General features: G+C 33.6%; 1 protein-coding gene across 3 annotated transcripts in view; it reads left to right on the forward strand.

Moving 5' to 3' along the window:
- LOC145690873 (uncharacterized) overlaps positions 1 to 24,402 on the forward strand; it is a 108,207-nt gene that overhangs the window by 8,685 nt on the left and 75,120 nt on the right. The window contains exon 2 of one of the 3 annotated variants that reach the window (XM_081766272.1): positions 437 to 516. The exons of the other annotated variants lie outside the window; for them this stretch is intronic. Coding sequence (XP_081622398.1) covers positions 437 to 470 — 34 coding nt within the window. The 3' untranslated portion in view covers positions 471 to 516. Of the gene's footprint in view, positions 1 to 436; positions 517 to 24,402 lie in introns of those variants that run through there. 3 annotated transcript variants of the gene reach the window in all.

A 24,402-nucleotide genomic window follows, 5' to 3' on the forward strand; every position in this document is an offset into this window, starting at 1 on the left:
TACAAATTAAAAGAACATCAAAAGGTTACAAATAAAAAAGTAGGATTTACTGTATATATTTTCGGCCGTTTTAACTTCTTTTATTTCCCCTTTTATCTTTTATTATTTTCGGTATTATCGAAATATCTTGCTATTTTATTTTCGGGTTTGTCACACAAAACTGAGATTACAAACGATTGTTAGGATTAAACAGTGGGGTGCTTTGTTCTAAAGTGAACACATGTTATACTTTTATGAGTTCTCCAATTGTACGGATTGAGCTTCGCAAGCTAAATCACCGTTTGCATACGTGAGAGCCATTTTTTTATCATCAGTGGTTGTACGATATTTTCATAGGCCTTCGTGTAAAATAATTTTTTCTAATATTGTGCAGAAATCAGCAGTGAAGTGACTAGTACATATGTGTTAGCACCCTAACAATCGTTTGTAATTTCAGTTTTGTGTGTCAAATTCTGGCTCCATATAATTGAAAAGGAAGGAGTAATTGTGCCTGCTTGGACGATCGCTTATTACTATCTGTAGAGGACTCCAGGTACCCTTGGGATAATCCGACGGGGAATGCCTGAGATCCTATTAACTGCAACGCCTCTGAAGGAGTTGACCGGTCGAAGATTATTGTGAGTAAGTGAAAACTTTATTGATCAATTGTGCCACACAGTACAGTATTAAAAGAAAAAAAAAGTTAACACGGCCGAAAATATATACAGTAAAAGCTACTTTTTTATTTGTAACTTTTTGATGTTCTTTTAATTTCTGTTAATTACATTCAGTATTATCACATTTTCTGCACAGTTTAACTAGGTCGTATGATTTGCACCAGAAGATAATTTTAGTTTGTTAATATCTGAGCTTAATTTGATCATTTGCTTACTTTTCCATTTTTACGGTATCTATGTTTTCTCTACCGTTCTTCGCAGCTTCGGATTATGACACAGCGTAGGTACGGACGAAATCGTGATTTGCCGTAGCAAAGCTGGGATAAACGCAACACACAAGTGAGAGAAAGCATGTGTAAACTTTTGGAAAAACAGCGAAAATCATTATGAACGTTACGATTATATTTACAAGGTTCTAACAACGACAAAAACCACGATTTTATGGCCACAGGAATAACCCACGCAGTTAAAAGAAAGAAATAGAAGTGTAAAGATATTTCACCAACACTAGCCTCCACTAAGCACTGGCCAATAAAATTTAAGATATCTAAAAGAAAAGGAGAAAACAAATTATTATTAACAAACTAGTGTGTTTTGAGAGTAAAATATAGCTTGTACCAGTCGATACTTGAACGCGGCTTATTTCAAAAAATAACACGACCTAGTTCCGACGTATTCATGCGAGAGCTTGTAAGTCTTATTTTCGAAGTTTTATTTACGCTGTCAAAACATTACATAACAAAGTTCAGAAAAGTCATTCCCGCATGGATTATTGATGAGTACACCTTCTTCAAGAGGTGGAACTAGCTAGGTAGATTTATGAAATCAACTATCTAAGCATCCTTAAAGAACTAGTGTGAGTACAGTAAATTTGGGAAATCACTCTTTAAACCGTCGATTCCACCATGTTAACCCTACGATAGGTAGGTGGGCAATATGGAAATTTTGAAACTCTTCTCCACCTTGGGAGATCAGTTTTAAAACTTGATAAAGTCTCTTCTTCGTAACTGTCTATATATTGTATCCTTGGTCTTCTTCTTCCTCGTATTCCTATCGCATTTCTCGTTATGTGCATATGAACCAATCGGAGTACTGTATAAGATGGCAAAGCATAGTGTTTCTTCTTTTTCCTATTTTTTTTCATGACCTGTACTGTCCTTGTCCCTTAGTCTTATTCATTTCTTTTTCTTTCGGTCGATGATATACGCAACATTGTGCGGTAATACCACATTCAAAGTGCTTCCAATTTTGATATTTTAGTTTTTCTCAATGGAAATTCTCGATTAATCCTACATATATGTAGACGCTACAGTAAGTTCTGAAGATAGTGGATTAAATTTGCCTGACCTTGATCTACAAATGCAATGTCTTTTTTTTTTTTTTTTTTTTGAAGCTAGATGTAAACCCATAAACATATAAAAGCCGTAAATAAACTTAAAAATTGAAATGGAACCGGGGGCAACTATATGGCAGTGTGCAGTTTTATGGCTGATTTGAACATACGCCTTAGTTTGCGCACGTACTTAGACAGCGTGTGAGACCCATTCTAAATATTCTCCGTTCGATTCTCAGCCTGGAACTACAGTTTGTTTTTCAAGGAGTTGAGCATTGTAAATTACGTTCGCTATTGCAACTGAAAGCGATTCATTCCTTAAAGGAAATAGAAAAACCCAAAACAGAAAGATGGAGCAGGAGGGAAACGCAGACTGTCTATGCTTAAGAGTAAAAATTTCGTTGTTCTGTCCATGCTTTCTCTGTCTCAGCATAATGCATATTATTATATTCATTTTGTTTGCATTAATTTTCCTCTCTTAGAATTCAACGTGAAGGTAGTTTATCAAATCTGTCTAGTGCGTCTCTAACTGATGGACAAATATTCACTCTTTCTCCCTCCAATTGGAGAAATATACTGGCATGTCATATTTCGGGGCATCCGTATTGCTGTGTTCGGTGTCCAGCTATCAGGCATAAACTAAAAGTATTCAACTGGAGGAAGGAGGTACTATTTCTTAGAACGCCAGTCCTCTTAAATGTTAGTGGTTAGCTGACTAGGACAAGTAATAAAAAATTGGATTAAGGAGAAATAAGTGAACATTTAAGAAATATTTGGAACAATTCAGATTATGTAGCTAAACGCAATCATCAAAAGAAAATGCATATCATGGTAAAAGTAATTAGAAAAAAAACAAATTGAAATAATATATACCGAGGATTAAAATTAGGAAAGGGAAAAGAGATTTAAACAATGAAACGATGGAAATGTTTACAGGTCATGGTTCCTATAATTCTTATACTAGAAGATTAAATACCGAATATGATTAAACATGTTACTGCATGGTAGACCAAACGTCGGAAGAAATCAGCGTCGAACTAACTTAGTGGCCAACGGTTTGCGTATCCTACAAGCAACGCCTTTTGGGTCAAATATATGAAATGACATATGATCGTTTTTCTGAAGTTTGAACCCACAGAGATCAAATAATCAATCTATGTGACTACTCTATCCTTGAATTGTATTATATGCAACTTTTCAATTTGGATTTCAGGGTAAAATTTTTACATGTTTAAATATTTGGTCCTCTAGCTATATTTTGTACATTTCAAGTTGGTAGCATTGTTATCCCGGATGTATAGGCCTGAATCAGAAATATTCGATTAAACTTTTCTTTACAAATGTTAAAGTTGTAAAATGGGCTTCTGGCAACTTCGATAACTCACTACGCTACCTGTGATTCGAGCAGGTGTGTTTCCAAACCTAGTAACTTATTATGGAATAGCTATCATTTCGCTGCGTTTAGTTATGGAGAAAGAAGTTAAGATGAATACTGTGTAGAAGTTGTACCTTATACTGGATGAATACTGTATAGAAGCTGTACCGTATAAGAGATGTAAAGAGTATTTACCAACCTTATCTTTCAAGATTTGTGTGTTTGTAAGATTGCTGAAGGCAATGGTTTCATGGTTAATTCAAGGTGAAAACATAATAGTGTCTGGAGAAAAGTAAGACCATTATGTTGTTTCATTACGTTTCTGGTTTTGAGTTTGTTAACGTTGAGTTCTGCGCTTAAATACAATTACTATTAATGCGAATACATTTTACTAATCATCTGAGCTTTCTTGACGGTATATACTATTCATTTCACTCCGTTTGCTTGTTTGGAAATAGTTCTGCAGGTGTGAATTCGTTTTGCTAATGCTTACACTAGTTTTGATATTTCGTGAATTTTCACGTCACACTCAGTTAAAATAAAAATTAATGGTTTAACAAATTGTTCATTACCATAAACAAGTAATAAAAAATATAATTTAAATTACTTTGACGATTCTCATAGTGCTTATATACAAAATTCAAAATATGTATGTTGCTTCCGTTATTGCGCTCTAGTTCTGAAACTGAGTTTTTAACCACTCGGAATTTACGTGTCATTTAACACCAGGTGTTCGCAATAAGGTAACTCTGGTTAACAAAAAGAATGTCCTTGTAATCCACAAGGAGCGTAGCAGATAGGGTGTCGCGCGTAGCGGGAGGTTGTACGGGTAGTAGGGAGTTGGAGAGGAGTAGGTGCCGAAGAAACCAGTAGGAGGCATGCGTTTTGCTGTGATCAAATCATATCAAACCATAGAACGTAATCGTTCGATTCTAACATTATAATTAAATTTAACGTATTTTTCGTCACATTAGCCCAGTTCGAATACTAAGATAAGTCACCACTATCAGGCACCCTTAATTTATACGTATATTTGATTGCATAACTTTCAAATTAGACACATCACATTCACCACAACTACTTTTTATTCTGTAATCTCCATTAATAAGTACCAGTTGCCATAGCAAACCGAAACGGAAATTTTATTTTATTACTGTAACCACAAATACAGATTATCTATCTAAAATCAACATATATTCTATGTTTTTTCTTCTTCTTCTTAACTACAAATTGTGCATTTTTAAGTAGTATCTTTGCCCAAAATAGCTACAAGAAAAATGGAAGTAATTCACAAATATATTATATCGTTGCATGTTCTGAATTGGCATGTCATGAAATCAGAGAATACAGAAGAGAAAAGTTTCAGACTGTTTGTTTTCAGTGATGTCCTTAACAAAATCATTCAAAGTGTGACTAACCGGATTTCGAAACACGAAAACCTTTACCACGACTTTGTGTGTTTTGATCCAAGGCGGATTTCTGATTTAAAAGACGAACTACCCTCAAACGCAATGAACAAAATTTGTAGCATAGATAAAGGGAAAACTGTCGAAGAACTAAAATTTAATGCAGATATTTAGTCCAAGGCATCGCAAGGAGATGTTTTGAGTGAATATGATATTAAATATATAGCTAGTGAGTATGAAGAGGAAGCATGGTGAAGCGATATTGAACCCGGGATGTAGGAAATCAAAGTGAGCTTGCAAGTCCTGCCTCACGTGTGCGTTCAAAATTATATATGAATATCACATGTATGCCTTATGTTATACTTACCTCTTTAAAATGTACAAGTTCCTCCTTACTATCCCTCTTACACATGTAGAAAGGAAGTTGTAAATAAGCTTTTCTTGAAACTCAATATTATAAAATAAGGATTAAGAGCTAACCTCGGGCAAGACAACCTTCAATCGTTTATGTTAATGCAGTATGAAAGGGATATACTAAGTACAGTGAATAAAGATGTCTTAAATAAAAAATTCTATCATGATAATGCAGAATTGAAGAAATTTCTGATATAAGGTAAGGATGTCTTTTCTTCTTGTCATGTAAACAGATCAAAGTAATAAAAGTTAAATGCTACATATATATATATGATGCACTGCCACTACATATATATATATATATATATATATATATATATATATATATATATATATATATATATATATATAGTGACAGTGCATCAATAGTAATTAAGCTGTCAGAAACCAAAGTGAACTATCATAACTCCATTTTCGAGCTGTCAACAAGTATGTGTAAAACTGGAAACCCAGGATGTCAAATACCACAAAAATTGTACATTGCCACATTGTTACATCACCTTTTCATGTGAGTTTATCCACCACACACAGTTTCCAAAAGTGATAATTTATCACAAATTATGAAAAATTACAAAGTTTAATTTGGTTACTGATAGTTTGAAAATGCATTTAGTTCACTGTTTTTTCAGACAGCTGAATTGAGGTCTCCATAATAAAAGGGATCCAAGTTATACGTGTCATTTCCAATAAGTTTTTTTTTTTTATATTCGGAAAACCACTTTCCGGATCACAATATGCAAACTTCAAGAACCACATCGCACTCCACTTACCAATGAGTGAATTGTGTCGTGGTTATCCTTCCAGCTTATATACAATATTTCACTATGGAGAGTCAATTTCCTAGGCATAAATTTACCTACTTCAAAAGTCAATTCCCTTGTCCTCCAAGGTCTTCACCTTATATTTGATGTAGATGTATTATTGAGTGTAACGTAATAAAATTATGTGGTTTTGAAACTTACAATTTTGAGCGTTTAAGCGGTCTGCGAGGATAGTTTGTAATAATACTCCACATACAACTGTTGATCAGCCAGTTAAATAAAAAATACGCATATGCCATAACGTCCTTATTTTACATTCAGTGGGCCTTATTAATGATTTTAAGTCCACGTCCCTCAGAGCTTCTCATTATAACCCTGGTAGAAATAAGAACACTATTGATATTAGAAAAATCCAGAGGCCAGACTAATCCAGAGGCATGGGATAACATCAAGTGGTAAAATAGGAAATTAATTTCAGAACTTAGCTCAATATATAGTAAGGAATATCACGAGAAGAAAAAACAAAAAAAAAAAAAAGAGAGAAAAATCATACATTACTTTAGCAGAAATTATAAATCTTTAGGAACGAAGCCGAAAACTTGTTATAAACAAAATTAACTTCTCTCGAAATAACCTGAAACAGGTGAACATCACTTCCGTTTAGTTAATGTTCGTTATAATACATGTTTGTAATTCCATAAATTGTTTGGCAATAGACCAAATAGAAAAGAGAAACAAACATAACAAAATGATATTCGGAAGAATAAAAAAAAATCCAAGAACAAACTTTTAGATGATATCCCTGTTGATTGCCAGCAGTTTCTTCTTGTTTCCATTCCAGTTTACTCGCGCTTTATCCTATCGATTTTAAGACAAAACTGATGAGAATTAATCGCGAAGGATTCACCCAAATAGTAACATCATATTTAACTGAAGACAAAGAAGAGAAAGCAGCTTTTTGATTCACTCCCAGCTCTTTTAGGATTTCCATTTTTGTAAGGTATATGCTATTAGAGTAATTTTTAAATTGGGAAAATATTTTAGAAAACAGAAGGAAACGAAGGAGAAAGAGATTAAGTTTAAACTTCAGAGACGATGCAATATTCAAAATGCATAATCGTAACCTACTGAGTTATAACCAACCAGAAAAGAGAGGCAACGAAAATAGACCATTACAAGGAAGAAAAAGGCATGAGGCAAGTGTCCTAGAAAAGACTGTAAGTAGTCTAGAAAGAAACGGAGAATGCAGGCTATAATCTTAAAAGAAAACAATAGTACAAATTAAAGAAATCTAGGTTTGAAAATGGAAATTGTTTAAAGGGTGATTCATAAGCTTAGAAACGACACTCAAGCCTGTATTCTATGAGCTTTGGGTCATCAGCCAGTTCTAATCGAACAAACGTCAATTTTACTTGAAATGAAAATCTAACTTTAATTTTTAAGGCTTCACTCATGAACTTCCTGATTTTGTATGGAATTACTGAGCGTTTACAGCTTCAAATGCAAAAAAAAAAAAAAAAAAAAAAAAAAAAAATTACCTGTTTAAAAAGGCAGTATGAAGTATGGGAAAATCTATCAATAGACACAAGTGCTGACAAAGTGATACAAAACTCATATTTTGTTGGAATTCAATCTAAGATAGTATGAAAATAATCTTAAAAATTGAGAAAAGTGTAAATTAAGGAAAGGGAGAATACGAGGAAACACAAAATATATAAGAAAACTGATACACAAGTAAACTATAAACCATTAGCTCCATAACCTTTTCGTCTGTCTTGGTTCGTTGTACTCTCACGTTCCTGCACTTTCGATTGGATCATAGAATATATTCCCCCGTGTAAGAAATATAATAGAAGTGGAAAATAATTTTTCTTAAAGCAGTTTAAATCTTTGTCTCATAGAAACTTGGACTCAACCATCATCGTGCTCTACTAATGTAAACCTACATTCAAGAATGAAATGTAGCTTATACGGTGCAGTTTTCTATCCTACTAAGTAATTTTGTTCGAAAATCGGGATGTACTGAATAAATTCGTGTTTACGATAATTTTCTTAATGTGGACGTTACAGGGCTAATTTATAAATAAATAAATAACGCTTCTCTGGCATTTTTTGAGAACATCTCTGTAACCCACAAAGAAATTTGACTTAACATTGCTCTGAAATGAACTTAATTAATAATGATGATGTCAGCCTACAGGAGTTGTATATAGAAGAACGAAAAGTCGTTTAGAAAATACCCTTTTTAAAAGTACAACGAGAACATTATCTGATAAAATGCTGCTGCCCCGTAATAGAAATTGAAACTAACGTTACTTAGAAATCGATTTGTAGTTATAATGACTATCCCCTTTTAAAGGAAACCGAAAAAGAAGAAACCGACGTCGGGTACAATTTTTAAATATATTAAGATTCTATTTTGTCAAAAAGATACTTTGCATATTTATTTTGTATTGATAAATCTATTCTTAATCTTCTATCCTAAAGCTGTTCTTAAATAAAAAAAAAAAAAAAAATCCTGCGGGACTTGTATCTATGCCCATTCTCACTTGTGTCTAAAATCTAAAAGCAAAGTAACAAAATTTATTTCACTCACCTAATAAGAAAGACGTGATCTCAAATTACGTTCTCTCCAGCTAGAAGCAAAGTAACTGGCAATAGCTCTTAAAGTTCCAAACATGTTTCAAATAGAATGGTTGGGAAATTTTTCATGGTTTTTACCTGGGATATTCTTACATTCTTTTATATTCTCAAATAAGATCTCAATTCATTTCACTCGCCTATAAGAAATTAAACGGTCTCAAATTATACCATCCGCAGAGTAGGAGCCGTTCTGATTATCAAGTTTAATGCTACGATCAAAATTTCTTTCATTGTTTGTCAGTACGGACATTAATACTTCCTTCTTCATTAAAAAAAAAGTACTTACTTGTTACTTGCCTCTTCTACTAGGAATAGCAGGATGTCAAATATATATACTTCTACGATAGGCTCAGAGCAGCGTAAAGAAATATTCGAATTCAAAAGGGCTTGAATTAGAACGAATTGAAATTTTCTTTGTATTTTCAAGCTAGGGATATTCTTACAAATTTCTAAATTGTATAAAGCACAAACTCCTTATTTGTTAAACTTAACTACTAAAAATGAAAAAAAATAAGTTTTTTATTCCGTAATGTTGGTTGTAGAATAGTTGCAAGTAAAAGGTACAAATCCGAAACAAGTTAGGAAAATATTTCCAATGCTTATTCTTGAAATATTATCAAACTTGTGGTTGGTAATAACTGCTTTTCCGGTTCTCAACACGTAGGATATAATTTGAATTTGTCATATGCGTAAAAAGTAAGGGAAACATATTTTTTACTATATAATACAATATAAAATATACAACTATGTCCGTAGATAACAAAAACTAAAATTATCCGTTTCTTCTATTCTTAACGTACTCTAAATTTTGGCCTCTCATTTACGCTTTCTGATGAACTGACGTGAAAGTGTTTCACTTCAGATCACGTTATCGCTATCCGATGAGTGAAATAATTAGTTATTTTCTACAATGTATTAAAGGATAAGAATATATGGTAAGGTAATATGTTCAACCACTTGCACCTTCGTTACTTTTTGATTATTACTAGTTCTCCTATGTTTCTGCTCTCAACATAGAGCTTATTATAACCTGCTCTAATGCTGTTCGCAAAAATCGAAATATATAGCCTACTAGGTTTGGAATTCTGCTTTTAGAGAATTTTTGCAAACGATGCCCCTCGTGTGTTATTAGCTTCGTGAAACACTCTTCATTATTGTTTTTTACGCTAAAAGTAAAAAGGGCATGCGAAGATAAATACTACACTCTGAGTACCGAAAAATTGAAGAAATATGTTATGCATCACATTCTAAAATACAGGGAGCTGAACTGTTTGAAATAAATATTTAATATTTTGAGCGTGTTCATTTAAGTGGCATTTTATTACACTACGTTCATTCAAATGTGTATCATAAAGACGGTAACGGTATTAAAATTGTACGTCAGATATTATAATCTGAGTGGTCTCTCTTGTTAGAGAAAGGACATTTGGCACACTAGCCCTTTTACTTTTAAAAAAATGTCGCGTGCAGCAGTGTTTTCGGAAAGAAACATTCAAGAAAGAGAAGACAAACAATCTGCATACTATACTTCAGTACAAAAAATTTGACATCAACCTAATCTGGTATTAGCTACAGAAATGGCTGAATCGATTGATATTAAATGTTACATGTCTGCAGTCAGCCAGACATGTAACTCAGTTAGAAAAGTTTTTATTTTTTTCTTACGTTACTGTCACTAGAATGAAGATCCTACGAGTAAGAGAATAGATTTAAATTTAAAGGTAAAGGTTGTGAGTGGATTATGCTTAGGAGGTTTGTTTACGCTATACCAGTGAGCAAGTGATCTACGACTTACGAGATGAAAACGGGCAAATTCCGCAGATTCCGCCTTAATATGCATTTATGACTAACAGACAATGTTTTGTATATGGTACTAGTTTATATCTGTGGTTATTTTATATTGAAGCACTTCGCAAAGTGTAATCTGAGTTGTGAATAAAACAAGGATGGTTGTTAATGGTCGTAATATCAAAATTCTTAGTGTTTCATGTTTTAAGTGCATGTTTCTTATTTTCGTATTAAACTGAGACATTTATATTTTTGTACTTTCAAATAGTTGCTTTTAACTCATATCAATATGGAGGGTAGTTTTTTAGAACAATTTCAAGCAATGTTGACAGAGGAATTAGAGAAACAATTAGAAACCATTGCTCAGAAAATGGAATTGAATATTGGACGTCCAGGACAAAAAATAGATGAATCTTTAAGTGAATTCCAGCAGTCTGTAACAGAAGCGATTTGGGAGCGTAGGAAATAGCGAATTGAATGCCAAAACTGACACTTTACGTAATAATATCAAAGAAAGCCAATAACTCATTAACTGAGGTACGCTGTGAATTAGTTAACGCAGCCAATCATATTGATTCAATAACTGCCGAGTTTAAAAATAGTGTAGTGGAATGAGAGAAACGTTTCACTGAGAATTGTGAATACATGCGAACGGCACAGGTTGTGTTTTCAAGCCACTAAAATACAACAGTGCAAGGAAGTGCAAGGCGAAAAAGAAACCGCAAATATTCTTGAATTCGAGCCGACCCACGTTGTGGAAGATATGTGCCAAATAAACCAGAAAGTTGATTTCAGTCAGGAATAGGAAATATGCACTGTAGAGATAGCGAAAAAAAAAATAGAATCGTTATGTGGAACTGTAGACAATTATGTTTCCAATGTAACTGTTTAGCCGGCAAGTGATGCCTATGTTTCACACATGATGAACGATATAGCTGAGGTTGCGCGTACCCATCCTCTCGGAGAATCCAGGGAAGGCTTGAGAGTTCGGTTGTTGGTTTTGTGTGGTAACGAATTTACAGTGTTTTCGTTTTTGTGTCGCAGGCAAATGGTTTTGCGCGACTTAACAAATTCAAATTTGTCTTCGTAGCCATGTATGTCGAACGTGAGTTGCATTTTAGTGCTGCAAATCCGTTCCGTCTTTATCAACTTTTAGTATTGTAGAAGGAAACGACTTCAAATTTACAGTTTAGAGTGTTGGCGCACGAAGAAAATTGTGTTTTACTTAGTGAACGTCTCGTACATAATCAATCGGTCGGAAATGTTTACCGTAAACAAGCATAAAAGTAACACTTCCAATAAAGCACACGCAGTCGAAAATATATTTCCGATATAAAGACGAAATCTAACACCAAGGTTAAGAAGAAAAATAAGATAGCCAATGATACCCAGTTGAATTTTGGTAATATATCAGTTAACATAAACTCTATTTGGAAGAGCACTATTAGCAGAATTAAAATGAGCAGACGTAATCATATCAGTCTATCAGATGCAACATTTATTAATTTTCAGTTGCCGAAATGTGTGAATTTTCAAGCTAGTACTTCACTATTGCGAAATTGTAAAGCGCGAAAATATAAGTGTAGGGCTACTCAGATGTAGAACAGTTGATTCCTCGTGATGATAATATTCGTCAACCTCCGTGTACAGCGTACTCTCAGCGGGCGCAAACACGCATTAGGCGTGCAGTAGGAAATAAGTTGAGAATAATAGAAAAGTGCTTTGGTAAGTGTAATTCGGAGCGAACTCAACTCGGTGCAACACCGGATCTGTACTTACTAACACAAATGTATAAAATACCAAACTGCTGGAAAAAGCTTGAAAATTGCTCCTCCATATACGAGCCTTGGTTAATAAAGTTTAAAATTAACATTGTCCTATTTCTTTTAAATTCCAAAAAGTGAGCCTCAGGTCGTTGATATCCTATTGTTCCCGAACAAGCGAGCGAACAAATTGATTCAATTGTGAAGAGAACCGCGGTCCCCAGAGGGTTAATGTTCTGTGTGTATATGCACATTTTTTTTACAACAAACTTATTCAATACCCAAACCTTTTTATTCAAAAATATTTTGTAATATTCAACTACTAAATATAAACACATAATGTAGCATAAAATTTATAATATTAATTAATATATACATTCATACAGAAAAAACCTTAATAAAGCAAGACAATTTTCAAAACAAGCATTTCGTAAAATAGTTATAACATTACTTGTATACTGATTATTTAAAATACCTTATTACAACTTACTAATATCAAAAATTCTAAAGGAATGAAAAAACATTTAAAGTCTCAAGTTTCAATAATCATATTGCTCATACGGCAAATCGAAAGACTCATTAAAATGTTTCAAATACATTTAGAATAACAGGTCAACTCACAAAACAATCCCTCTTGTCTTGCTGTTATTTAAACACATATATATGAAAACTTACATTTTTTTTTAATTATCAGTAGTACTCCCAAACAAACTTCTATTTTTACCAAATCATCAACTATAACAGGTACATAGCCTTCAAAACTAATGCACGGATCTTTACAACATTAGCGAACACGCGATTTTTAGCTGATACAATCATTACTTAATCTTCTTTTCAACAAACATCTTATTGGCAACGGCAAAGTGAAACTCTACTAGCACATTTATGGGCATTGATCATGAACGAACATCACAAGAGGGATATTCTATCCACCTCCAAAATATTAAAGATGCACAACAAACGTCATCTATCATTCATCTATCCTACTTATGTATCATTCACAAGCTAGGCATTCGGGAAGCAAGAAGGAGTAACTATCTACGGAGTGAACCACCCTCTAATGGCCTTTGGCATCACGTTAAAATACGCATACATCATAACAGTAAATTCATTTAAGAATGCCACTCTAAATCAGCCTTTTGGCATCTTGAAAATAGCCCTAAATCATTTAAAATGCTCAATTGCCATTTAGTTGAACTCAAACGTACACAGCTCTAAAATACTTTATATGCAATCATTTTGTTCGCTTGACGAACGTTATCAATTTTCACGTGCCTAGTTGGCTCATGCATTACTCCCTCAACATACCATGAACAACTTGACCTACCCATCACTAGATTCCACAACGAATCAAAAAATTTTCGTATGTCGTTTTTTTTAATATCAGCATTCTCAAATTCAATTTAAAATCCATTACATAGTATTACTGTTGTGTGAATACCATTCAAACCGTAATCAGTGGAAGATTTACGGAGTTTGTAATTTTCAGGTTGAAGTCCACCCAAAATTGCATAATTTCTTTTTTTTTTTTTAAAAGAAAAAAGGAAAATACTTTATTAGACTCAAACAGTGACTTTAATCGGTTCTTATTGTTTCAATCACTTCTTGGAACTGTTTCTGCGTGAGTCACTTGTTGGAAGTGTTCGTGCCTTTTGAGTGACGTCCTTTTTGAAAGATTGGTGGTAGTTCATATTTTTCTCATTATATGTCTCTGTACAGTCATATGGTAGTTTGTTACTGTGACGTCACATGTTCTTTCTGTTTGTATGTGTGGAATGTGTTGAGCGGGTAATTGAATTTTCGTATCATAGCGACAATCGAGTTAGCAAGTGCGATTGAGAAACCGTAACATGAATTTAATACAAAGAATTTGAACTTGTCGTTGTTAAATAAGTTTGAATTAGATTCGGATATTAACTCATATCGCTTTCCAGCATTGCGTGGTTTCATTGAGTTAGAGAAAACCTAATATGGTCGTGGTCGAACGCTGAAGATATTTCCGACGTATGGTAAAAGTGGGCATTTATTGGTTAGTCTTGTTTGTAATAATAATAAGTGTGCTCGCTTTAATAAATCGACGTTTGTGCAGAAAGGAAAATTTTTCAGTAATGTGAACTTGAGTATTACGCATGCGTCGTTGCTGTCTTATTTTTTCGTGAATCAGCAGTTATGAGTTCATTATCCATGAGTGCTCTGGTATGGCGAAACTGTGAGTGCTTTCGCTTTTTAATTGATATTATTTTTATTCTTGATTTGTTTTGCATTTGAGTATTTGGCAAAGTGTTTGTTTTGCTGCTGGTGGTTCCATTATCTTGGTGAGATGTAATTTATTTTTCCTCGTCATGCTGCACTAATTTATAATTAGTGATGATTCTTTTTTCTAAATTTTTCCCTCTTACGTTAGCTTTATAGTACTGGTTTGAATAAATATTGTTTTTTGGGATGTTTTTACCATACTCGAGTGGGGGGTGAGGGAGCGGTAGTCCCCATTTAGATATCAATATTGGTAGTCATCGCTTCACCTGGATTGATTAGGTATAGTGTTTAGTAACATTTTGGCCCTTGTACTTATAGCAACATTCTTAACATTGTACATTACTTTGACTCGGAAAGTGACTGTAACCGATTCATCTGATCCGGTTCCGGGAGCAGTTAAGGAATGATTCCTAAACTGCTCTGGTAACCGGATCAGATGAATTGCTTGCAGTCACTGTTTGACCGAAAGTAAAGATTTGCCTAAAAATGTATTGTTAGTAATTCCGACATGTATAAGGTACAAACCTACTCACAAAAATTTAGTGATTTCAAAAAAAAAAAAAAAAAATGAATGAAGGCCCTCTCAAACTACTTTTCTGGATACGCCGCTGTTCACAATTTATTTTCTAACAAGAAATTCATTCCGGCGTCTAACTAAATAGGAAATTTACCTAATGGTAAAACACAGGAGGCTCCACCAGTGTAAATAATTTCCTATCTAAGCGTTATTTTAGACCGGTGCAAAATAACCGCGAGAATAAACTGAAACCCCTTCTTCCAGTTTTACGTTTTTTATGACTCTAGTACGTTAAACATTTCAATTTCAACTACTGCATCAAAGTTCCAGTATACATGGTAGTCTACGAAACTAATTTAACCTTGACGGAAATTCTTATAGATGACATCTTTCAAATTTTATCAGCCTTTACAGTGACAGCTTTCAATACCTCACAAGAACAAACTTTCCCGGTAAGTAGAACTGAATTTAACCGCCAACATTATAGGCAAAATGCAGTTACATGTTCTATGTTACGGTGGCAGCTTGAAACTTCCGGTTTACTGCTCATGGTTTTCCCAACAGAAAACTGTGAAACTCTTTTCAAATTTTGTGCAAAGTAACGCCCGATGTGCCAAGTAACCCGGTCTTATGGCACTTCAAAGTAGTTTTATGCAAGACATCATAGTTTTCAATAAAGAGTAGGTTATATATCATTATTTGGTTTACCTTAACTGGGGAAAAGGAAGTGCTATGATGATGTTATTAATTTATTCTTTCTCTCTTTCTGTCATCACGTTAGAAATATGAAGCTCGATTCGTATACCAATTTATAACAGCAAGTTAATATACACTTATAACTCACATTATGGAAAAGGGCACTATAGATGTGAAAGACCCCAAAATATTATGAAGAGTAGAGATGAGAAAATGATCAAATAGGGGGGCTATCTGTATCGAATCCATAGTCTTCTGGCGCAGTAAATGTTGCTCCTTGGTATTTATTTTGCTTAATTTTTATAATAATAGTTATTATAATGACGATAAGGAATTGCAAATGTACCGGTAATAGATATTGAAATCGCAAATATGTGTTTTTTTTTTTTATTTATTCTCATCAGTTTCTTATTTCAAAATTCTTTCTATATTCGTTTCTTTCCTGAAGCTAGTGCTATTTCGCCTGGCACCTGGTAAAATAAAGTTTGTACAGTGTTATAATAAGCACTTTTACCTAATACTGCGAAAGAAATTCGTATTGTGTATCATTTGTTTAACATAGCATACAAAAGATATAACCGAAAAATATGTATAATTAATCATAACCTATTGACTAATCGAGGACAATATATAATGATTCCAATGATGTATAAAACTATTTATAACGATCTTTAAAACATTCACCACTCGGAATCGAAAATGGCATCAATAATCATTTCAGTATGGAAATACGTCTCAAATAAATAAAAAGTTAAGAAATTGTTTGTGATTCATATCTAGGCCCATTCGTTCTGTAAGATCCTTTAAAATTTTAAGTCATTTCACTTGTCTTTTAAATGGTGTGATTTCAAATTATAACTCCTGTGGTGAAAAGCAGAATTTACGCCATTAATAGATCCAAATTCAAAACATGCTACAAATGAAACGATTGAGCATATTTTTATAAAACTTACCGACGATATTCTTATTCTTTCCTAAATTGTAGAAAATAATTAATTACTTCACTGATCGGATAGCGGTAACGCGATCTGAAGTGAAACACTTCCACGTCAGTTCCTCAGAGCGCGTAAATGAGAAATCAAAATTTAGAATATGTAAAGAACAGAAGAAATGGATAACTTTAGTTGCTGTTATGTACGGACATACTTGTATCTTCTATATTGTATCATATAGCAAAATGTGTTTCCCTCAGTTATTACGGATAAGACAATTTCAAATTATATCCTTTGTGTTAAAAAGCGGAAAAACTGTTATTACCAATCACAAGTTTGATAATATTTCAAGAATAAGGATTGGAAATATTTCCCTAACTTGTTTCGGATTTGTACCTTTTAGTTGCAACTATTATACAGCCAACTTTACGGAATAAATAACTTATTTCTTTTCAGTTTTAGTAGTTAAGTTTAACAAATTAGGAGTTTGTGCTTTCTACAATTTAGAATATTGTAAGAACATCCCTAGGAGGAAACTTCAAAGAAAGTGTCAATTCGTTCTATTTCAAGCGCTTTCCAATTAAAATTTTTCTTTGCGCTGCTCTGAGCTTATCCTATAAGTATATATTTGACACCCTGCTATTCCTAGTAGAAGAGGCAAGTAACACGTGAGTATTTTTTTTTAATGAAGAAGGAAGTATTAATGTCCGTAATGTACAATGAAAGCCATTTTGATCGTAGCATTAAACTTGGCAACACCAGAACGGCTCCTACTCTGCGGATGGTATAGTTTGAGATCGTTTCATTACTTTTATGCAAGTGAAATGAATTGAGATCTTATTTGAGAATATAAAGGAATGTAAGAATATCCCAGGTACAAACCACGAAATTTCCCAACCATTCTATTTGAATCATAATTCAATATTTAGCAGCTATTGCCAGTTATTTTGCTTCTATCTGCAGAGAATGTAGTTTGAGATCATGTCTTTCTTATTAGGTGAGTGAAATAAATTTTGTTACTCTGCTTTTAGATTTTAGACAGAAGTGAGAATGGCCGTAGATTCAAGTACCGCAGATTTTGTATTTTTTTATTTAAGAACAGCTTTGGAATAGAAGATTAAGAATAGATTTATCAATACAAAATAAACATGGAAAGTACCTTTTTGACGAAATAGATTCTTAATGTCTTTTAAAAATGTGCCCGACGTCGGTTTCTTCTTTTTGGGTTCCTTTTAAAGGGGGGGGGGTCATTATGACTACAAATCAATTTCTAAGTAACGTTAGTTTCAATTTTTTCTCATGGGGCAGCAGCATTTTATCAGGTAATGTTCTCGTTGTACCTTTGAAAATGGTATTTTACAAACGACTTTTCGTTCTTCTATATAGAACTCCTGTAGGCTGACATCATCATTATTATTTAAATTCATTTCAGAGCGATATTAACAAATTTCATTGTGGGTTAATGAGATGTAGTCATAAATTCCAGCGAAGCGTTATTTATTTATTTATTTATAAATTAGCCCTGTAAAGTCCACATTAAGAATACCATCGTAAACACGAAATTATTAAGTACATCCCGCCTTTCGAACAAAATTTCTTAGTAGCATAGAAAACTACACCGTCTAAACTGCATTTCATTCTTGAATGCAGGTTTACATTAGAAAAGCACGATGATGGTTGACTCCAAGTTTTTATGTGAGAAAGATATAAACTGCTTTAAGAAAAGTTATTGTCCACTTTTATTATATTTCTTACACGCGGGAATATATTCTATGATCCAATCGAAAGTGCAGGAACGTGAGAGTACAAGGAACCAAGGCAGACGAGAAGGTTATGGAGCTAATGGTTTATGCTTTACTTCCGTAACAGTTTTCTCATATATATTTTGTGTTTTCACGTATATTTCCCTTTGTTTAATTTGCACCTTTTCTCCATATTTTTACACTTGAAGCTGTAAACGCTGAGTTATTTCATATAAAATCAGGAAGTTCACGAGTGAAGACTTAAAAATTAGTTAGATTTTACATTTCAAATGAAATTAACTTTTGTTGTATTAGCACTTGCTGATGGCTCAAAGCTTATAAGAAACAGGCTTGGGTGTCGTTTTTAAGCTTACGCATCACCCTTTACAAGAATTTCCATTAACAAACCTGGATTTCTTTAAATTGTACTATTGTTTTCTTTTAAGATTTTAGCCTGCATTCTCCGTTTCTTTGTTGACTACTCTCAGTCTTATCTAGGGTACTTGCCTCATGTCATTTTCTTTCTTGTAATTGTCTATTTGCGTTGCCCCTCTTTTCTGGTTAGTTGTAACCCAGTAGGTTATGATTATGGATTTTGAATGTTGCATCGTCTCTGATGTTTAAACTCAATCCCTTTGTCCTTGGTATCCTTCTTTTTTTACAGATATTTTCTGAGTTTAAATATTACTCTAATAGCATATAGCTTACAAAAATGGAAATCATAAAAGAGCTGGGAGTGAATCAAAAACTGCTTTCTCTTCTTTGTTTTCAGTAAAATATAATGTAATTATTTGGATGAATCCTTCGCGATGAATTCTAATCAGTATTGTCTTAAAATCGAGAGGATAAAGCGCGAGTAAAATTGAATTAAACAATAAGAAACTGCTGGCAATCAACAGGGATATTATCTAAAAGTTTGTTCTTGGCTTTCTTTTTATTCTTCCGAGTATCATTTTGTTATGGTTTGTTTCTCTTTTCTATTTGGTCTGTTGCCAAACAACACGTGGAATTACAAACATGTATTATAAGGAACATTAACAAAACGGAAGTGATGTTCACCTGATCCAGGTTAGTTCGAGAGAATTTAATTTTGTTTATAATAAGTTTTCACGTCTTTGTTTATAAATATTTGTACTAATATAATAATTTGTACTAATGTAACGCATGATTTTTTCTTGTTTTCGTTGTTTTTTTCTTCTCGAGATATTCTTTACTACATACTAAGCTAAGTTCTGAAATTAATTTTCTGTTTTACCATTTGATGTTATCCCATGCATGTGGGTTAGTTTTTTCTAACATCAATATTGTTCTCATTTCTACCTGGGTCATGACGAGAAGCTGTGAGGCACGTAGACGTAAAATCATTAATAAGGCGCACTGACTGTAACATAGGGACGTTATTACATATGTGTTTTTTTTATTTATCTGGCTGATCAACAGTTGTTTGTGTAGCATGATTACAAACTATCCTCGCAGACCGTTTAAACGCTCAAAATTGTAAGTTTCAGTAAAACGCAGCGAAATGATAGCTATTCCATAATAAATTACTAGGTTTGGAAACACCTGCTCGAAACACAGGTACCGTAGTGAGTCATCAAAATCACCAGAAGGCCATTTTATAAATTTACGTTTGTAAAGAAAAGTTTAATCGAATATTTCTGATTCAGGCCTACACATCCGGGATAACAATGCTGCCAACTTGAAATGTGCAAACTATAACTAGAGGAACAAATATTTAAACATGTACAAATATTAACCTGAAATCTAAATTGAAATGTTGAAAGTAATACAACTCAAAGATAGAGTAGTCACATAAATTGATTATTTTATATCTGTGGGTTCAAACTACAGGAAAACGATCATATGACATTTTACTATATTTGACCCGAAAGCCGTTGCTTGTAGGAAGCGTGAACCGTTGCCCGCTAGGTTAGTCCGACGCTGATTTCTTCCGGCGTTTGATATCGCATGCACTAACATGTTTAATCATATTCGGTATTTAATCTTCTAGTATAAGAATTACAGGAACCATGACCTGTAAACATTTCCATCGTTTCTTTGTTTAATTCCCTTTTTCCTTTTCTAATCTTAATAGTCGGTATATTTTTTTCCAATTTATCCTTTTATGGTTAATTTTTACCATGATATGCATTTTCTTTTGATGATTGCGTTTAGCTACATAATCGGAATTTTCCCAAATATTTCTTAAATTTTGACTTATTTCTCTTTGATCCAATATTTTATTACTTGTCCTAGTCAGCTAACCACTAACATTTAAGGAGACTGGCGTTCTAAGAAATAGTAGCTCCTTCCTCCAGTTGAATACTTTCAGTTTATGTCTGATAGCTCTGCCGTGTCATGACAAAACGATGTAACTTTGGCGAAAAAGTTTTGCGAAAATAAGCCTTAAAGTTTTTATCCGAAAATGTGATCTGTATCGTGTAGAACCAGTGTAACTAGGCAATAATGGTCAACCAATCAATTTTCACCTAATTTAATCACACAACATGCATTTACGTAGCATTACATGTGACCACGTGTTTCCAAAGTCAAAATACACTGGTTCTATACGATACAAATCACATTTTCGGATGAAAACTTTAAGGCTCATTTTCGCAAAACTTCTTCGCCAAAGTTACAGCGTTTTGTCACGACACGGCAGAGCTGGGCATCGTACATGGCAACACGTATGCCCCGAAATATGACATGCCAGTATATTTCTCCAATTGGAGCAAGAAAGAATGAATATTTCGCCATCACTTAGATTTGATAAATCACATTCACGTTCAATTGTAAGAGATGAAAATTAATGTAAACAAAATGAATATAATAATATGCATCATGCTGAGACAGAAAGCATGGACAGAACAACGAAATTTTAAGTCTTAAGCATAGACAGTCTGCATTTTTCTCCTGCCCCACCTTTCTGTTTTGGGTTTTTCTCTTTCCTTTAAGGAATAAATCGCATTTTAGTTGCAATAGCGAAAATAATTTACAATGCTTAATTCCCTGAAAAACAAACTGTTGTTCCAGCCTGCCAATCGAACGGAGAATAATTAGAATGAGTCTCACTCGCTTTCCAAGTGGGTGCATAATCTAAGACGTATGTTGAAATGAACCATAAAACTCCACACTGCCATATAGTTGCCTCCTTTTCTATTTCAATTTTTAAGTTTATTTACGGCTTTTAGATATTTGTGGGTTAAGATCTGGCTTCAGAAAAAATCATTGTATTTTTAGATCAAGTTCCGACAAATTTAATGCTGTATCTTCAGAACTTACTGTTGCGTCTACATACATGTAGGATTAATCGAGGATTTCCATTGAGAAAAGCTAAAATATCCAAGCTAGAAGCACTTTGAATGTGGTATTGGCGCACAATGTTGCGTATATCATGGACCGAAAGAAAAAGAAACGAACAATGACTAAGGGACAAGAACAAGGACAGGACAGGTAACGAAAATAATAGGAAAAAGAAGAAACAAAATGCTTTGCCATCTTATTCGGCACTCCGATTGTATCACCATGCTGATAGCTGGAAATGCAATAGGAATACCAAGAAGAAGACCAAGGATACAATATATAGACAGTTACGAAGAAGAGACGTTATCAAGTTTTAAAACTCATCCCCCAAGGTAGAGAAGATTTTAAAATTTCCATGTAACACACCTACCTATGGTTGGGGTGAACAGGAAGGAATCGACGATTTAAAGAGTGATTTCCAAAATTTACTATATTCACACTAGTTATTCAAGGATGATTAGAAAGTTGATTTCATAAATCTACGTAGTCAGTTCTACCTCGTGCAGGAGATGCACTCACCAACAATCAATCCGGGAATGACATTTGTTAGCTTTGTTATGTAATGTTCGGACAGCGTAAATAAAGCTTCGAAAATAATATTTGCAAACTCTCGCCTGAATACGTCGGAACTAGGTCTTGGTATTTTTTGAAACCACTCGCGTTCAATATCGGCTAGTACAAGCTATATTTTACTCTCAAAACACATCATTTTGTTAATAACAATTTGTTTCCTGCATTTCTTGTAGATATCTTGAATTTTATTGGCCAGTGGTTAGTGGAGGTTACTGTTGGTCAAATATCTTTACACTTCTATTTCTTTCTTTCTTTCTTTTTTTTTTCTTTTTTTTTTTTTTTTTACTGCGTGGGTTATTCCTGTGGCCATGATATCGTGTTTCCTTCGGTGTTAGAATCTTGTGAATTTATTCATAACGTTCACATTGATTTTCGCTTTTTTCCCAAAAGTTTACACATTCCCCTCTCTCTCTCTATAACTTGTTTATTGCGTTTATCCCAGCTTTGCTACGGCATATAACGATTTCTTCCGTATCTACATTTTGTCGTAAACCGAAGCTGGGGAGAACGCTAGACAAAACATAGATACCGTAAAAATGGAAAAGTGAGCAAATGGTCAAATTAAGCTCAGATATTAACAAACTAAAATTATCTTGTGGTGCAGATCACAAAACCTGGTTAAAATGTACAAATAATATGATAATACCGAATATAATTCATACAAATTAAAAGAATATCAAAAGGTTACAAATGAAAAAGTAGCTTTTCTGTATATATTTTCGGGCGTTTTAACTTCTTTTAATTCCCCTTTTATCTTATTTTATTTTCTTTTAATACTGACTATGTGGAACAATTGATAAATTAAGATTTCACTTACAATAATTTCGACCTGTTAACTCCTTCAAGGGTGTTGCAGTTATAAGGATCTCAGACGTTCCACGTCGGATAATCCGAAAAATCCGCTGGAGTCGTCCACCTGCTGAAATCCCATATGATGGTTTTTCTGAAGTTTAAACCCACAGAAATAAAATAATCAATCTATGTGACTACTCTATCCTTGAATTGTATTATATCCAACTTTTCAATTTGGATTTCAGGGTAATATTTGTACATGTTTAAATATTTGGTCCTCTAGCTATAGTTTGCACATTTCAAGTTGGCAGCATTGTTATCCCGGATATGTAGGCCTGAATCAGAAATGTTCAATTACACTTTTCTTTACAAACGTAAATGTTAGAAAATGGACTTCTGGCAATTTTGATGACTCACTACGGTACCTGTATTTCGAGCAGGTGTGTTTCCAAACCTAGTAACTTATGGAATAGCTATCATTTTGCTAATTTTTTTTTTTTTTTTTAAAGAGACGTTAAGATGAATACTGTGTTGAAGCTGTACCGTATAAGAGATGTAAAGAGTATTTACCAACCTCATGTTTCAAGATTTGTGTGTTTGTAAGATTCCTGAAGGCAATGGTCTCATAGTAAATTCAAGGTCAAAACATAATAGTGTCTGGAGAAAAGTAAGATTATTATTTCGTTTCATTACGTTTCTGTTTTCATGTTTGTTAAAGCTGAGTTCTGCGCGTAAATACAATTTCTATTAATGCGAATACAGTTACTATTCCTCTGGACATTCCTGACTGGGTATGTATTATTCATTTCATTCCGTTTGCTTGTTTGGAAATAGTTCAGCAGGTTTGAGTTCGTTTTGGGAATGACTAGGAAAGTAGTACCCGAATCATGTGCTGCCATGTCATGATATTATTGCCACCTCGCATCCAGTGTTGATATTTTGTGAATTTTCACGTCACACTAAGTTAAAATATAAATTAATTGTTTAACAAATTTTTCATTACCATAAACAACTAATAAAAATATCTTTTAAACTACCTTGACGATTCTCATAATGTTTGGGTACAAAGTTGAAAATATGTATGTTTCATCCGTTAGTGCGCTCCAGTTCTGAAACTGAGTTGTTGACCGCGTAGAATTTCCTTACGGGGCACTTCACACCAAGTGTTGACAATAAGGTACCGGTAACACTGGTTATCGAAAAGAATGTCCTTGTAAGCCACAAGGAGCGTAGCAGATTGGGTGTCGCGCGTAGCGGGAGGTTTAGGAGTAGTTAGGGGTTGGAGGGGGTAAGGTGCCTAAGAAACCAGGAGTGAGGATGCGTTTTGCTATGATCAAATCATATAAACTGTGCCTACCTTTCCCTGCGATAGTGTAAAACTTTACTTTCCATAGAATGTAATCGTTCGATTGTAACGTTATAATTAAATTTAACGTATTTTTCATCACATTA

Source organism: Thermobia domestica, chromosome 7 (genome assembly GCF_964235325.1).
Source record: "Thermobia domestica chromosome 7, izTheDome1.hap1.1, whole genome shotgun sequence".
Lineage (NCBI taxonomy): Eukaryota > Metazoa > Arthropoda > Insecta > Zygentoma > Lepismatidae > Thermobia > Thermobia domestica.